The sequence below is a fragment of the Muscardinus avellanarius genome, assembly GCF_963383645.1.
Source record: "Muscardinus avellanarius genome assembly, chromosome: 4".
Taxonomy (NCBI): Eukaryota; Metazoa; Chordata; class Mammalia; order Rodentia; family Gliridae; genus Muscardinus; species Muscardinus avellanarius.
This window is the reverse complement of record NC_137789.1, coordinates 161,989,201-162,002,324: the sequence shown is the minus strand read 5'-3', so window position 1 is coordinate 162,002,324 and position 13,124 is coordinate 161,989,201. Positions and strand designations below refer to the sequence as shown.

The 13,124-nt window shown below is 55.3% G+C and overlaps 1 protein-coding gene across 1 annotated transcript in view; it reads right to left on the bottom strand.

The window, feature by feature from the left end:
• The window catches only part of INPP5A (inositol polyphosphate-5-phosphatase A), a gene marked incomplete at both ends in the record, with an annotated part of 184,677 nt that overhangs the window by 57,315 nt on the left and 114,238 nt on the right, over nucleotides 1–13,124 (bottom strand). Inside the window, one exon of the mRNA XM_080695419.1 lies at nucleotides 4,491–4,554. Coding sequence (XP_080551545.1) covers nucleotides 4,491–4,554 — 64 coding nt within the window. The remainder of the gene's footprint in view (nucleotides 1–4,490; nucleotides 4,555–13,124) is intronic.

The following is a 13,124-nucleotide window of genomic DNA, read 5'->3' as shown; positions in this document are numbered from 1 at the left end:
GTGGTCCCAGCGGGGAGCGGGCGACGCTGAGCGGCTGCCCTGGGAAGGCCTGTGGCTCGTAAATTCCTGTTCCATGACCTGGAATCTGACACTCCACTTCATTATCCCCTAAGAGCTCCCAGCCTGCAGATTTACAGGGGCTAATTGGCACCCTCTTTTAAAGCTGTGAATATATTGAAGAGGGCTGTGGAATTACCATTCACTCAGACCTTCACGTGAATTTATTTAATAACATCGATTTCCTCCCCGCAAACAGCCCACATCACTCATAATCTAGGGAGTTTTTATGTAAGATGGAGGGAAGGACCAGGGCGGCACTTCTCACCCTGTCCTGTCTCCCTGGAGACACAGGTGGACACTTCTCACCCTGTCCTGCACTGCCTGGGTCTCCCTGGAGACACAGGTGGGCACTTCTCACCCTGTCCTGCACTGCCCAGGTCTCCCTGGAGTCCCAGGGTGGGCACTTCTCACCCTGTCCTGCACTGCCCGGGTCTCCCTGGAGTCCCAGGGTGGGCACTTCTCACCCTGTCCTGCACTGCCCGGGTCTCCCTGGAGTCCCAGGGTGGGCACTTCTCACCCTGTCCTGCACTGCCCGGGTCTCCCTGGAGACACAGGTGGACACTTCTCACCCTGTCCTGCACTGCCTGGGTCTCCCTGGAGTCCCAGGGCGGGCACTTCTCACCCTGTCCTGCACTGCCCAGGTCTCCCTGGAGTCCCAGGGGATGTGGCCCAAGCCCTGCTGGGCTGACAGAGCCCATGGACAGGATGGTCTGCGCTTCTCCTGCCCAGGCCAGGACATTCCCAACTCGAGGTGTGTGACACCCGTCCCTCATATGGGTTCAGTGGAGAGTCTGAGGTAGAGGGGTGTGGGGCAAGGCCAGGTATGGTGAGGAGCACAGGCGCACCCGGTCCACAAGATGCCCGGAGGGCCTTGGACCTGTCCCTCCAGCTGCAGGTCCCGCACCCCCTCAGGACCTGGGCCAAGAGCAGCTGCTCTCAGATGAAGTTCCAGGGTGTGTCGAGCAGAAATGAGGGACCAGCTTTGGGACGAGTGTCGAGGGGACACTTTGATGGAGGCTTATAGGGTCTTCACGTCCCACAGCAGCTGATGTCGGGAGCACCGTCCACCGACGGCTGGGGTGGGCCAGCAGGAGGTGGAGAGGGGACTTGGCGCCCTGGGCTCATGTGGCTCCGAGCGTGGACCCCAGGCAAAAAAAAAAAAAAAAAAAAAAAAAAAAAAAAAAGTGCAGGTCTCGAGGAGAGAGCTGAGGCCCAGTGTGTCCTGCCCAGGTCTGGTCAGCTCAGCCAGGGAAGAGGCTCAGCAAGAGGCCAGAGCCCCACTGCCTAGAGCGCTAAGGAGACACACAGCGACGATGGTGATGCCCGCGTGGCCACTGGTTCCTGGAGGCCTGCGAGCTGGCTGGCACACCTGCACCTGCGGTGGAGTGTCCGCCCTGAGTGCGCTCAGCACGGCCTCAGGCGATGCTGGCGGCCTGGCGCTGCGCTGGGGGCAGACGTGGTTTAGTTGGCTTTTGTGTCACTGTGAGCAGCGCACCTGACGAGCAGAGCATTAAAGAAGGAGGTCTGTGTGGCTCCCACTTCCGAGGTTTCGGAGGCCAGACCATGGTTGGCTGGACCATGGCGGCAGGGCCTTGGGGCACGGTGGGAGAGGGAAACGGTGTTCCGCTCAGGACAGGGGGAGCAGAGGGGCATTCTTAGCCTTCTTCCAACACAGGTCGGCACCCCTGCCTGCTCTGCCCGACCAGCTGCTCTCATGATTTTCCCTTCCATCTTTGCTGTTCTACAGCTTGAGTGCGTGGGATAGACGCATGGCATTCGTCCTGCTCGCTGGCCTGCCCTTGGCTCGGCTGTTATCTGGAGAGGCTCTCGGGCATTGCTGCGTGGAGCACCCCCGGCATTCGCACTGAGCAGGCTGCGCCCGACGTTCTCTTTTCCAGGTTCCCTCTGCCTCTTTGGTGGGCGTCTCAGCTCAGTACTGGCTCCTCTCGCACGCTGCGCCTCTCTGAGTTAGAGCCCTGAGCATGACCGCCATGCTGCAATGTACCAGCCTCATCACTGCAGGGCCTGCCGTTGCCGAACCTGGGTCGGAGGCTTGGTGTGTCTGTCTCTTCAGTCTGGGTTTTACCTGTTAGCAGGCCTCGTACTTTTTTGTTGAAATCAGAACATGAGTCACTGGGTAGCGACCCGGAGGTAGACACACCTTGACCTGAGTTCCTCCAGCGGGGGCCAGGCCTTGGCCACTGTCTGCAGGTTGGGGGTGCCAGATACTAAGTTGCCCCCACTGCCCTTGATCCCATCCCCTCTGCCTGTGGACTGCCCACACGACGCCTATCAGGAGGGCCTTTCACTGGGAGACTTCGTGGTGGCAATGCAGAGCGGGTGTGGCGTCTCCAGCAAGCCTGTGGCCTTGGCTGGAACCTCACAGGTACCTCCAGGTGTGGACAGCCAAGGGGCTGCTCTGGGAGGCTCCCTTCACAGAGAAGACCCTGCAGGCTGCCCTGCAGCACTCTTGCAGGCAGACAGGCGAAGAGGAAGGACATAGCTTGGCCTTGGACACATGGGAGCTCCTGGAGGGAGGCCCCCAGACACACGGGTTAGTCCAGGCCCAGTGGCCAGCACTCGTCAATTTCCGCCAAATGCCGATGCAGGGCAGCTCCTGCTCCAAGCACGCTGTGGGCCTGTGCCCGCCTGTCTGCTCCGGCGAGCTCGTCCTGGTGGGGCTGGGCTCCTGCTCCAAGCACGCTGTGGGCCTGTGCCTGCCTGTCGCTCCGGCGAGCTCGTCCTGGTGGGGCTGGGCTCCTGCTCCAAGCACGCTGTGGGCCTGTGCCCGCCTGTCGCTCCGGCGAGCTCGTCCTGGTGGGGCTGGGCTCCTGCTCCAAGCACGCTGTGGGCCTGTGCCCGCCTGTCGCTCCGGCGAGCTCGTCCTGGTGGGGCTGGGCTCCTGCTCCAAGCACGCTGTGGGCCTGTGCCCGCCTGTCGCTCCGGCGAGCTCGTCCTGGTGGGGCTGGGCTCCTGCTCCAAGCACGCTGTGGGCCTGTGCCCGCCTGTCGCTCCGGCGAGCTCGTCCTGGTGGGGCTGAGCGGCTTGCTTCCTTTCTTCTTGTGAGAACAGGCACCATCCCTTCCCAACTCGTCACACAGTGGACCCTGCGCCTTTCATCTGTCTTCCAGTACGCCACAAATCTCTGACAAGGTTGCTGCTTTTTAATTCTCTTTTAAAGTTTATTTGAACTTTTCCCAAAGCCAGGGTCACTCAGTTCAGCCCGAAGCCTGAGACCCGCGGCCGCTCGCCTGCGCAGACTCTGGGCTGGCCCGATCAGCTCCCCGAGACAAGGTGCTGAGGCCACGCCCACTGCCAGCCCACCCGCCTCTGCCGTCCTGACCATGTGGAAGCCCTGGGAAAGGTCCGGCGGTGGCTACACCTACATCAACCCACCGTTCTAAGCGCACTTAGGCTGGCCAGCTGGGCTGACCTCACTTACTAATAAAACAAGGTGCCTCCACACACAACTTTCTCAGCAGCTGATCCTGCCCTGCTCCGGCTTCACCAGAGCACGCTGCGTCTGGACATCTGTGGCTGCTGTACGGGTCTAGCCCAGGCCATCTCATACTGACCTCATACTGCTCCTGTGTGTGTGTGTGTGTGTGTGTGTGTGTGTGTGTGTGTGTGTGTGTGGTGCTAGGGGTCAAACCCTGGGGCAGTCTACCTCCGAGCTAAATTCCCAACCCTTTTTAGTTTTTACTTTGAAATAAGGTCAATGCTCCTTGGTTGCAATACCCAGTTCTGGGATTAAAGCACCTAAAAGCCCACGGGAGGTAAGCCACTACCCTACTGCCAAGGCCCCACCTTCCATGGCAAGGTGGCCCCCGCCAAGCACACGAAAAAGGTTGCTCCTCACCTCCCAGGGGAGAGCAAAAAAAAGGAATCTACAACAGCGGGTGTGTTTAGCTGCCTTCCACAGTTATTACAAGCTTGAGACATGGCAGGCTGATGTGCGCTTGCTCAGGCCTGTGCAGAGTCCAGGAGGCCCGTGTGCAACAGGAGGAGCATGTGTCACGTGGACCGCACGCATGCAAGCATGCCACAGAGCCCGCTGGAGCCCGCCTGCCCGGGTTGTGCCACGTGGCAGGTCCTAGCCCATGTGGACGGTGGCACTGATGAGCCATCTCCACAGCACAGACCTGTGCGCCCGCTCCCTTCCTTTCCACCTCTCATCCTGATCTCACATTTGATGGAGACACGGGACCCTCTTCCCTTGTCCCTGAACATGTACAGAAGCAGAGCAGGAAAGGGCGCCGGGCCAGGGGGTCCCTGTTCTGGAAGTTGGGAGGTTTCCACAGCAGGCCACGGTTGGCACTTGCGAGAGGCGCCAGCACCAGGCCACAGAGGCCTCTCTAGAGACATAGGCGAGGATCAGAAAGCCCGTCCCTGGGGCGGGCCGAGAGCCCAGAGGTGGCACAGCGTCTTACCTTTAAAGTCAAACTGGTAGATGCTTCTTAGGGATTCATGAAGAAAATAAAAGCTTCCTAGTGCCTGTAGAAACAAAAAGAGACCAGATCAGAGGCTGCTGCTGGAAGCACTCTAAGTGAGGCTGTGAAGGCAGAGTAAAAGCCGCTCCCTCCACCGGAGCAGGTTAACCAGCTGTGGCCTCATCACAGCCGTGACAGGGAGGCCCAGCCGAGGGCCTGCAGTGCCCAGCATGCCAGGCTCGGTGTGGAGCTAGAGCAGGAGCCCTCGGTCCCGTTCCTGGCGGGTTCAGCTGGCCCCGCACCCATCCCCACTCCATACCAGCTGATACCCGCCTGGCACTTGCTTCCCTGCCACCCCCTCAACCTGCAGTGACCCACACCCAGAAGCCACCAGAACCACACTCGTGAACTGGCGACAGTTGCGGCCCACTGCCAGATGCAGTGCCACAGGACACCCAGCAGAGGTGGGTGGGGGCTGGCACACTGCCTGAAGCTACTTGTTACTCATCTAAAAGTCAGATTTAACACACTATTTCATATATATATATATATATATATATATACATACATATGTATACATACGCATGTGTTCATACATACATATTTACACATGTATATACGTATTATTTTTCTTTTTTGTGTATGTGGCACTGGGGATGGAACCCAGAGGCTTTCTACCTCTGAGCTAAACTCCCAGCCCTATTTTATTTTCTTTTGAAACAAGGTCTTACTAAGTTGTGGAGGGCCTGACCTTATGATAAACATGTGGAAAAGCTCCCAGTGCAGACACGGAGACTGCAACTCATCGTCAGAGCAAGATCCACCCAGCACGAAGCGCAATCCTACCCAGTCTTCTAGTGTTAACCCGCCTGGGTCAGGCTGGTTTGTCCTGGGACTCGGGCAGGGGCGCAGTACCATCCTGGGCCTGCTCACAGCACGTTACCAGCTCACCCAGGCCCTGACTGCACGTCACTGGTGTGTTCACCATGTCTGAGAGGACTGACTCCTTGCTTTTTTTTACTAAAACAAATACTTTTTACATATTTATAAGCTGGCAGCAAGAGTGCTTGTGATTCTCCTCAGTGAGAAGCAGTCTGGTCACCGTCGGGCACCGGTGGGCGCCCTGGATGCCCTGGAGGTGGTGACAGAAAAGGCAGAGGCCCTGGCAGCACTGAGGAGCAGGCAAAGGCCCAAGTCCCTGCTAACCTGGCCCGCGGCAGGGCCGCACAAGCGGAACCCGGGGCTCACGGCAGGCACTGGCTCCAGCTAATGTGCACCTTGGCCAGCAACACCCTCTTCACAGCACTCGGCAGCAGGGTGGAAGTCAAGTGTTTGCAATGCCACCAAAACATGTCCTAACCTCAGACCACCAGAGAATGGTGGGCGCATGTGCCCACCATGTGGGGCTGTGAGAGTTGAATCTGATGAATGTGGGCCCACCTTGCAGACGCAGGTCAGGGCACACGTGTGCACCACGGCTCCCGCCTGTGGAAAGGCACAGGTGTGCAGGTGCAGTCACAGGCAGGCAGGCAGGTGTGTGGGGCGTGGCCCTCCCCCACGGAGCACTGCCCTGGGCTCCAGTGCCTCTGGCCGGGACGGGAGCTGCAAGGAGGGCCAGAGCACCATGCTTAGAAACCCTCGCAGCTGTGTCCACAGGCGAGCCGGCAGCAGACATGGCGCCCAGCCAAGCAGTCCTTGGGCGTTCTCTTGCTCTAGGACCAACTGCAAACGCTCCACTCACCGAGAGCAGAGCTCAGGCCACGGAGCGGCAGAGGTGACCTGTGTCCCACAAGGACCGAGTGCCTGCAGGTAGGGCGGGTGGCGCGCGGCCTTCCAGCCTGCTCGTGGCATGTCTGCCTCGCCAGATGGCAGAAGCCATGACACGCACATCCAGGGATGCAGATCCAGGGTGTGCCCACAAACTACCATCAGAGAGCTTCAGATTGGTTCACACCAGAGGGACTCCTGCACGCGCATGTGCACACACACATGACACATGCCCAGGTGCACAGAAATCACCACACACACACACACACACACTCACATGTGTGCATGTAAATTATAAATGTACCACACATATGTGCCCATATGCATATACTCATGCTATACAGGCATGTATACATGTGTAGCTAACACAAACATGCACATGTACACACATTCTACAACATAGATACTACTCAGAGAGCCAGAGCTCTTAGGATGTACATATACAAATGCAGTGGCAAACCTCTGAAAACACTATCACTAAAAACCCAGAAGCTTACCATAAAATGTGTCATGTTCAAAATATACTACAATGAAGTACTACAGAGCAGGGAGAGCAAACGAGAGCTGCGCTCACAAACACACTGGACTTTCACGGAGACAGAGATAGAGGAAAGTTCCTAAAACCTAATATGGCCTACCACCAAAATAACACACGCAACAAAAGAAAGAAAACAGAAATGTAAGGTGGAGACAAGATTTAAAAAGTAACGAAGCAGCGGGATGGTTAGTATAGAATTATGCCTCAGCTTCTGTCTGTACTTTCATTATACTGGCATAGCTGAACATCCATTTTGAGGTGTGTGTGTGTGTGTGTGTGTGTGTGTGTACTTTTGTATTGCCGAGGATTGAACCCAGGGCTTCGTGTATGCTAGGCAAGCACTCTACCACTGAGCCACACCTCCAGCCCCTCTTTTTTCTAAACTCTGTGTGTGTGTGTGTGTGTGTGTGTGTGAGAGAGAGAGAGAGAGAGAGAGAGAGAGAGAGAGAGAGAGAGAGAGAGAGAGAGAGAGAGAGAGAGAGAGAGAGAGAGAGAGAGAGAGAGACAGGGGCAGACAGGGAGGGAGGGAGGAAATACACATAACATAAAATAAAATGTACCATATCGGCCACTCACTCACCTGCACAGTTCAGCAGTGCTAACTACACTTGTGAGATCATGCACCCGGCACACGCCTAGCTCCGGAATCCTCCATCCTTCCCAGCACTAGCCCTGTCTTCTCCTTCTTAGCCCCTCCAACTACCTGGCTACTTTGTGTTTCTTTGACCATGACACACACACATGACACAGACCAGTAGGGTCTCTGTGTGTGTATATGTGTGTGTGCATGTGTGTATGTGTTACTGGAGATTGAACCCAGGCACATTCTACCTCTGGGCCACACCCCAGCCCTATTTTATGTTGCAACAGGTCTCCCTAAGTTGCTTAGGGCTTCACTAAGTTACTGAAGCTGGCCTTGGACCTGAGATCCTCCTGTCTCACCTACCATTGCTGGGATTACAGAAGTGTACCACCACACCCGGCTACTACTTGTCTTTTTGTGGCTGAACCATCCCACTTAGCCTGACGCCCCACCCCCCACTCCGTAGTTCAGCATATAACAGGTTCCTTCCTCCTCGAGGCCCTACAACATTCCGTCGTATGAACACACCTTCTGCTCAGCATCCACCTGTCCACTGATGGGCACCAGGTCACTCCCTCATTAGCACATGGGGGTCATGCCACTGTGACCCCGAGGTTCAGATGTCTGAGACCTGCTTCCAGTCCTCTGGAGTTGCTGGATCACATGGAAACATTTTTTAAGTTGAGGACCGAGTGCTCTGTGCCGCGGTGACTGCCCCAGTTTGCCCTCCCACCAGCAGTGGACAAGAGTTCCAATGTCTCCATACTTTACAGTACCTGCCATTGCCTGCCTTTCTTCCTGTTAGCACCCTAGTAGGTATAAGGCATTAAATCACTGTAGTTTTTAAAAATTACTTTTAATTGACAAAATTGCAGCTCATTGTAGTTTTGTGTTGGGGCCCACTCGGCAGGACCGAGGTGGCACCCAGGCTTGTTGCCAGCGTGGACTCAAGATGGCGCCTGGGCTTGCAGCCAAGTCACGAGGCTCACGAGGCTGGCGGTGCCCTGAGCCTGCGCAGTGAGCCCTATCAGGCGCCTTACGGATGATTAGTGACGCAGCGCCTCGTGCTACCACCTGCCCGCCCAGGAGAAGGTTAAAAAACGCGCATGCCCTAGCGGGGAGGAAGGAGAAAGAGCTAAGAGGGTTGGTGGACAGGAAGAGCAGTTTCTTGGCGGACTGCTCCGGGCTCCGAGCTGGGACGGACATGTTCACAAAGCCACCACTGTGACCGGTGTGTGCTGCAGCAGAGACGTAGAGTGCCACGGAGGAGGGTTGGTGGAGTGATGAGGGAGGAGATAGAAGACTGATGTTGTTTTTACCTGAGAGGGCGTTGAGAGAGCTAAGAGGGTTGGTGGAGTGATGGGGGAGAAGATGGAGAAGATCTACGGGAACTGTATAAGAACCTGGGGTAATAAAACTGCTTGAGGAAGATCGTGTAAGAGTCGTCACTGCGCACGACAGTTTTGATTCCTATTTTCCTACTAATTAATAATGTCTGAGCATCTACTCTTATATCATTTTTGGAGAAATGTCTATTCGAGCCTCATGCCCATTTTTTCCATTTATTGAGTTTCCGGATATTAATTTCTTAAAATATGTATGATTTGAAAATATTTTTATCTAGTTTATGAATTGGCTTTTACTCTGCTGATGTGTTTTCTGGCTTTTTATTTTTGTTTTTGTTTTGCTTTGATTTTACTCCAACCCTTTACATATATATATATATATATATATATATATATATATATATATAGATTTTTTTTAAGCAGAGTGTAAGTTGCCAAACTGGCCTTGAACTTGCAATCCTCCTGTCTCAGCTTCCCAGCTACTGGGATTATAGGTGCGGGCTATACACCTGCTTGTTGATGTCTTTTCTTTTTTCCCTGCGTGTGTGGTACTAGGGATTATGCCCAGGGGTTTTCTACCTCCAAGCTATATCCTCGGCCCTTTTTATTTTGAAACAGGGTCTCACTAGGCTGCTAAGAGTCTCACTACATTGCTGAGGCTGTCCTTGAACCTGTAATCCTCCTGTCTCAGCCTCCCCTGGAAGTACAGGCGTGTGCCACTGCACCCTGCTTGTTGGCATCTTTTGAGGCCTAATTCTTTAATACTTTGATGAAGCCGGCTGGTGCTGTGGCCAGCGAGGCTGGGATCAGAGACTGCCGTGAGGCAAGGCCGGTGCTGGGGCCTCCAAAGCCGGGATCGAAGTCTGCCGAGTGGTTAGGCCGGTGCCGGGGCCAGCAAGGCCAGGATCAGAACCTGCCATGAGGCAAGGCCGGGGCTGGGGTTTCGAAGGCCGGGATTGGAGTCTGCTGAGGGGTCAGGTCGGTGTCGGGGCCATCGAAGCCGGGATCAGAGCCTGCTGTGAGGCAAGGCCGGTGCTGGGACCTCCAAGGCCAGGATCGGAGCCTGCAGAGGGGTTAGGCCAGTGCCGGGGCCAGTGAGGCTGGTATCGGAGCCTGCTGTGAGGCAAAGCTGGTGCTGGAGCCTTGGAGGCTGGTATCGGAGCCTGCTGAGGGGTGAGGCTGGTGCTGGGGACAGCAAGGCCGGGATCAGAGCCTGCCATGAAGCAAGGCCAGGGCTGGCAGTGAGGTCATGAGGCAAGGCCGGTGCTGGGGCCTTCAAGGCCGGGATCGAAGCCTGCCGAGGGGAAAGGCCAGGGCTGGCAGTGAGGTCGGGATTGGGGCCTGCCATGAGGCAAGGCCAGTGCTGAGGCCTCCAAGGCCGGGATCGGAGCCTGCTTTGTGGAGAGGCCGGTCCTGGGGCCAGTAAGGCTGGGATCGGTGCCTGCCATCCCATAGGTGAAGCCGTAGCTGGAGCCAACGCGGCGGGGGGAGGAGATTGCCTTAAGGCATGGCCTGTGCTGGGGCCTCCAAGGCCAGGATGGAGCCTGCCATGAGGCAAGGCCAGTACTAGAGTCAGCGAGGCCGGGATTAGAGTCTGCCAGGCGGCCAGGCCAGTGCCGGGGCCTTCAAGAGTGGGATCAGAACTTGCAATGCGGCATAAACAGAGAAATATCACAGAAAACAAAAAAAATCAGATGCTTTCCCTAATATGCAAAAACTAGGAAGAAATGGGTAATAGGAGGAAATCTGATTGAAGAAGGGGCCCTATGGAAGAGCAATTAAGGTGACCGATCAGAGAGAATGGGATGGGGAAGACGGAACCTCTTTACAACACATGATGTATGTAAACAAATATATCAAAGTCAATCACTAAATCAAGCATGGGATTGGGGGTGGGTGGGATGGGGATTAGATAAGAGCCAATTGGATGATGTGTGCTTGGAAATCCTCACAAGTCTTGTATTCCACTGTGATGTTTGACTACAATGCACCAATAAAAATATATTAAAAATATTTTGATGAAGCCAAATCTGTCTCTTCTTTCTTTTGTCACCTGTCTTTAGTGTTGTATCTAAAAATCACTGCCAAAGCCAGGCGTGGTGGCACATGCTTGTAATCCCAGCATTTGGGAGGCTGAGACTGGAGGATCGTGGTCTGCAGACAGTCTCAGCTACTTAGTGGGGCACTCCGTAACTTAGTTTGACCCTGTTTCAAAATAAGAAATAGGGCAGGGGGTGTAGCTCAGAGGTCGAATGCCCCTGGGTTCCATCCCCAGTACCGCAATAAATAAATAAATAATAAAATCACGGCCAATGCAGTGTTGTGAAGGCTCTGCTTGTCCTCCTCTAGGAGCTTCATGGTTCAGGTCTCTGCTGTTCAGGCTCTCTGGGAACTCCATGTTCATGTCCACTGTGCATTTCTACTTGTCTTCTTTATGTTTCTTCTAAATATAATCTAGAATATTCCTTTATTATATAAACTACAGAAAGGCACCCACTTCCCTGATCTCAGCAATGTTCTTATGGTGTCTCTGACTAGAGGGAGGATTTGTGAAGCAGCTGATCAGTACATTTGAGCTTTTGGCTCTCTGACCTGGAATCTTCCCTAGCCTGACTCCATAGGACAGCCTCTCTACGGCTCTGCAGGTGGTAAGGTTTTTGTATTTTATTGGTTAAGTCTTAATAACTAGTTGCTAAGTGCATCATTTTGTTTTTCTACATAAATGTGTTGATTATGGACTTTTAACTTTCAAATGAAGCTTCTGAATCAGAGGTCAGAGCAAGGGTCTTGAGCCAGAGACATTTAGACCGCCAGGGGCTGGCATCCTTGCACCACAGAGTCTTTGCTCCCACAAGATGCATCTTTACCCATGAGGCCTTCTTAAATGGCTTTTAATAAAGTTTTCTAATTTTCTCCTTAAAGGTCTTGAAAACCTTTTATTAGATTTATTCCTGGGTCTCTTTTAGTTTCTGTTGCAATTGGGAAATGTAACTTTAAAAACCCATATTGTTCCTGACGGCTACAGCCAGCGACCAGGCGTGCTATCGATTGTGTTCTGCTTGCAGTCAGCAACCTGCTCAGCCTCCTCTGGGTTCTAGTTGGAGTAGAGCCTCTCGGATCACAGGCAAGGACTCTGCATTTCAGCTGTTCCTTTGCTGCCATTCTGCCCTGCCGGGAGTTCGGGGTCACCCTGAACAGAGTCCAGCTCCACACTGAGAGCAGACATGCTCACACAGAGGAAGGGCCAGGACCAGGAGGCGGGCAGACACTGGGAGGAGCATGGGGCACAGACAAGACCGGTCGGTGTGCAAGAAAGGAGGCGTCCAGACACTCTGAGGGCGCGGTCAGGGGAGCTGGGGAGGGGTGGCGGGTCTGAGATGGCAGAGACGGAGACCAGGCTGGGTGGAGGCTGAGGGTCGCATGGGCCGTCCAGGTGGGGATGCCACATGGTGGTCAGGCTCAGCCTGCAGTTCAGGGACAGTGTCTGCACAAGCATGGGGCGTGAGCTGTCGCTTGAAGCTGGGAGAACGCTGGTGGAAGGGAAGGCCAGGTCTCCCAGCAGAGCCTGGCGCACAGTGCTCACAAGCAGTCAGGACCACCAGAGCATAGCATTGTAGACGGCATGTGGCTGCCGGTGCCGTCGAGGGACAGATGGTCACGGTGTGTAGCTGGCTTTTGCCATCAAGGGACAAGCAGTCGCAGGACGTGGCTGCCGGTGCCGTCGAGGGACAGGTGATCGCTGCGCGTTCTGGTGTGCAGACACCTGAAGCAGTGCACGGCAGTATGAGTATAACATGTGAAGTCAGCCCTGCCCGCTCGGCATACCCTGCCTCAATAGTAACGTTTCACACAGTGTGCGGAGCGATGTGCCCGTGCCGTGCGCAGGACTTTCACGCTGTGTCCATCTTGTTGCTCTTCTCAGGGCTCCATGGGATTACTCCAGGCCAAGCCTGCGGGCGTTCAGGGCGGCGTCACAGGCACTCCCCGTGTGGCCCGGCCCGTCTCAGTAGCACGGCGCCCTGCCCTCCCTCCTTCCTCATTTCTGAGTTTTGGGATGCCACACCTCTTCCTGGGAACTTCTTCCTCTTCCTCCCCTCCAGGTGAGGAGTGCACCGGATCTGCATGGGCACCTGGGAAGCCTCCCCTCCTCCCCACCTCGGCAGCCCCCACGGCCCCATCGTGCAGCCCTCCTGGAAGGCCGGCCTCTCGGGTCCAGGAGCTGCGTGTCCCCGCCTGGACCGCTTGGAAGTGCGAGCTTTCCCACTCAAGACTATCCCTCGTCCCTCCCTGCTCACGCGGAACAGGGTCTCTCCAGGTCCTCCAGCACCTTCCCACCACGCTCCGCCCCAAGCTCCCAATCACGGCAGAGTCCACAGACCCCAGAGCCTCCCTCTGTCTGT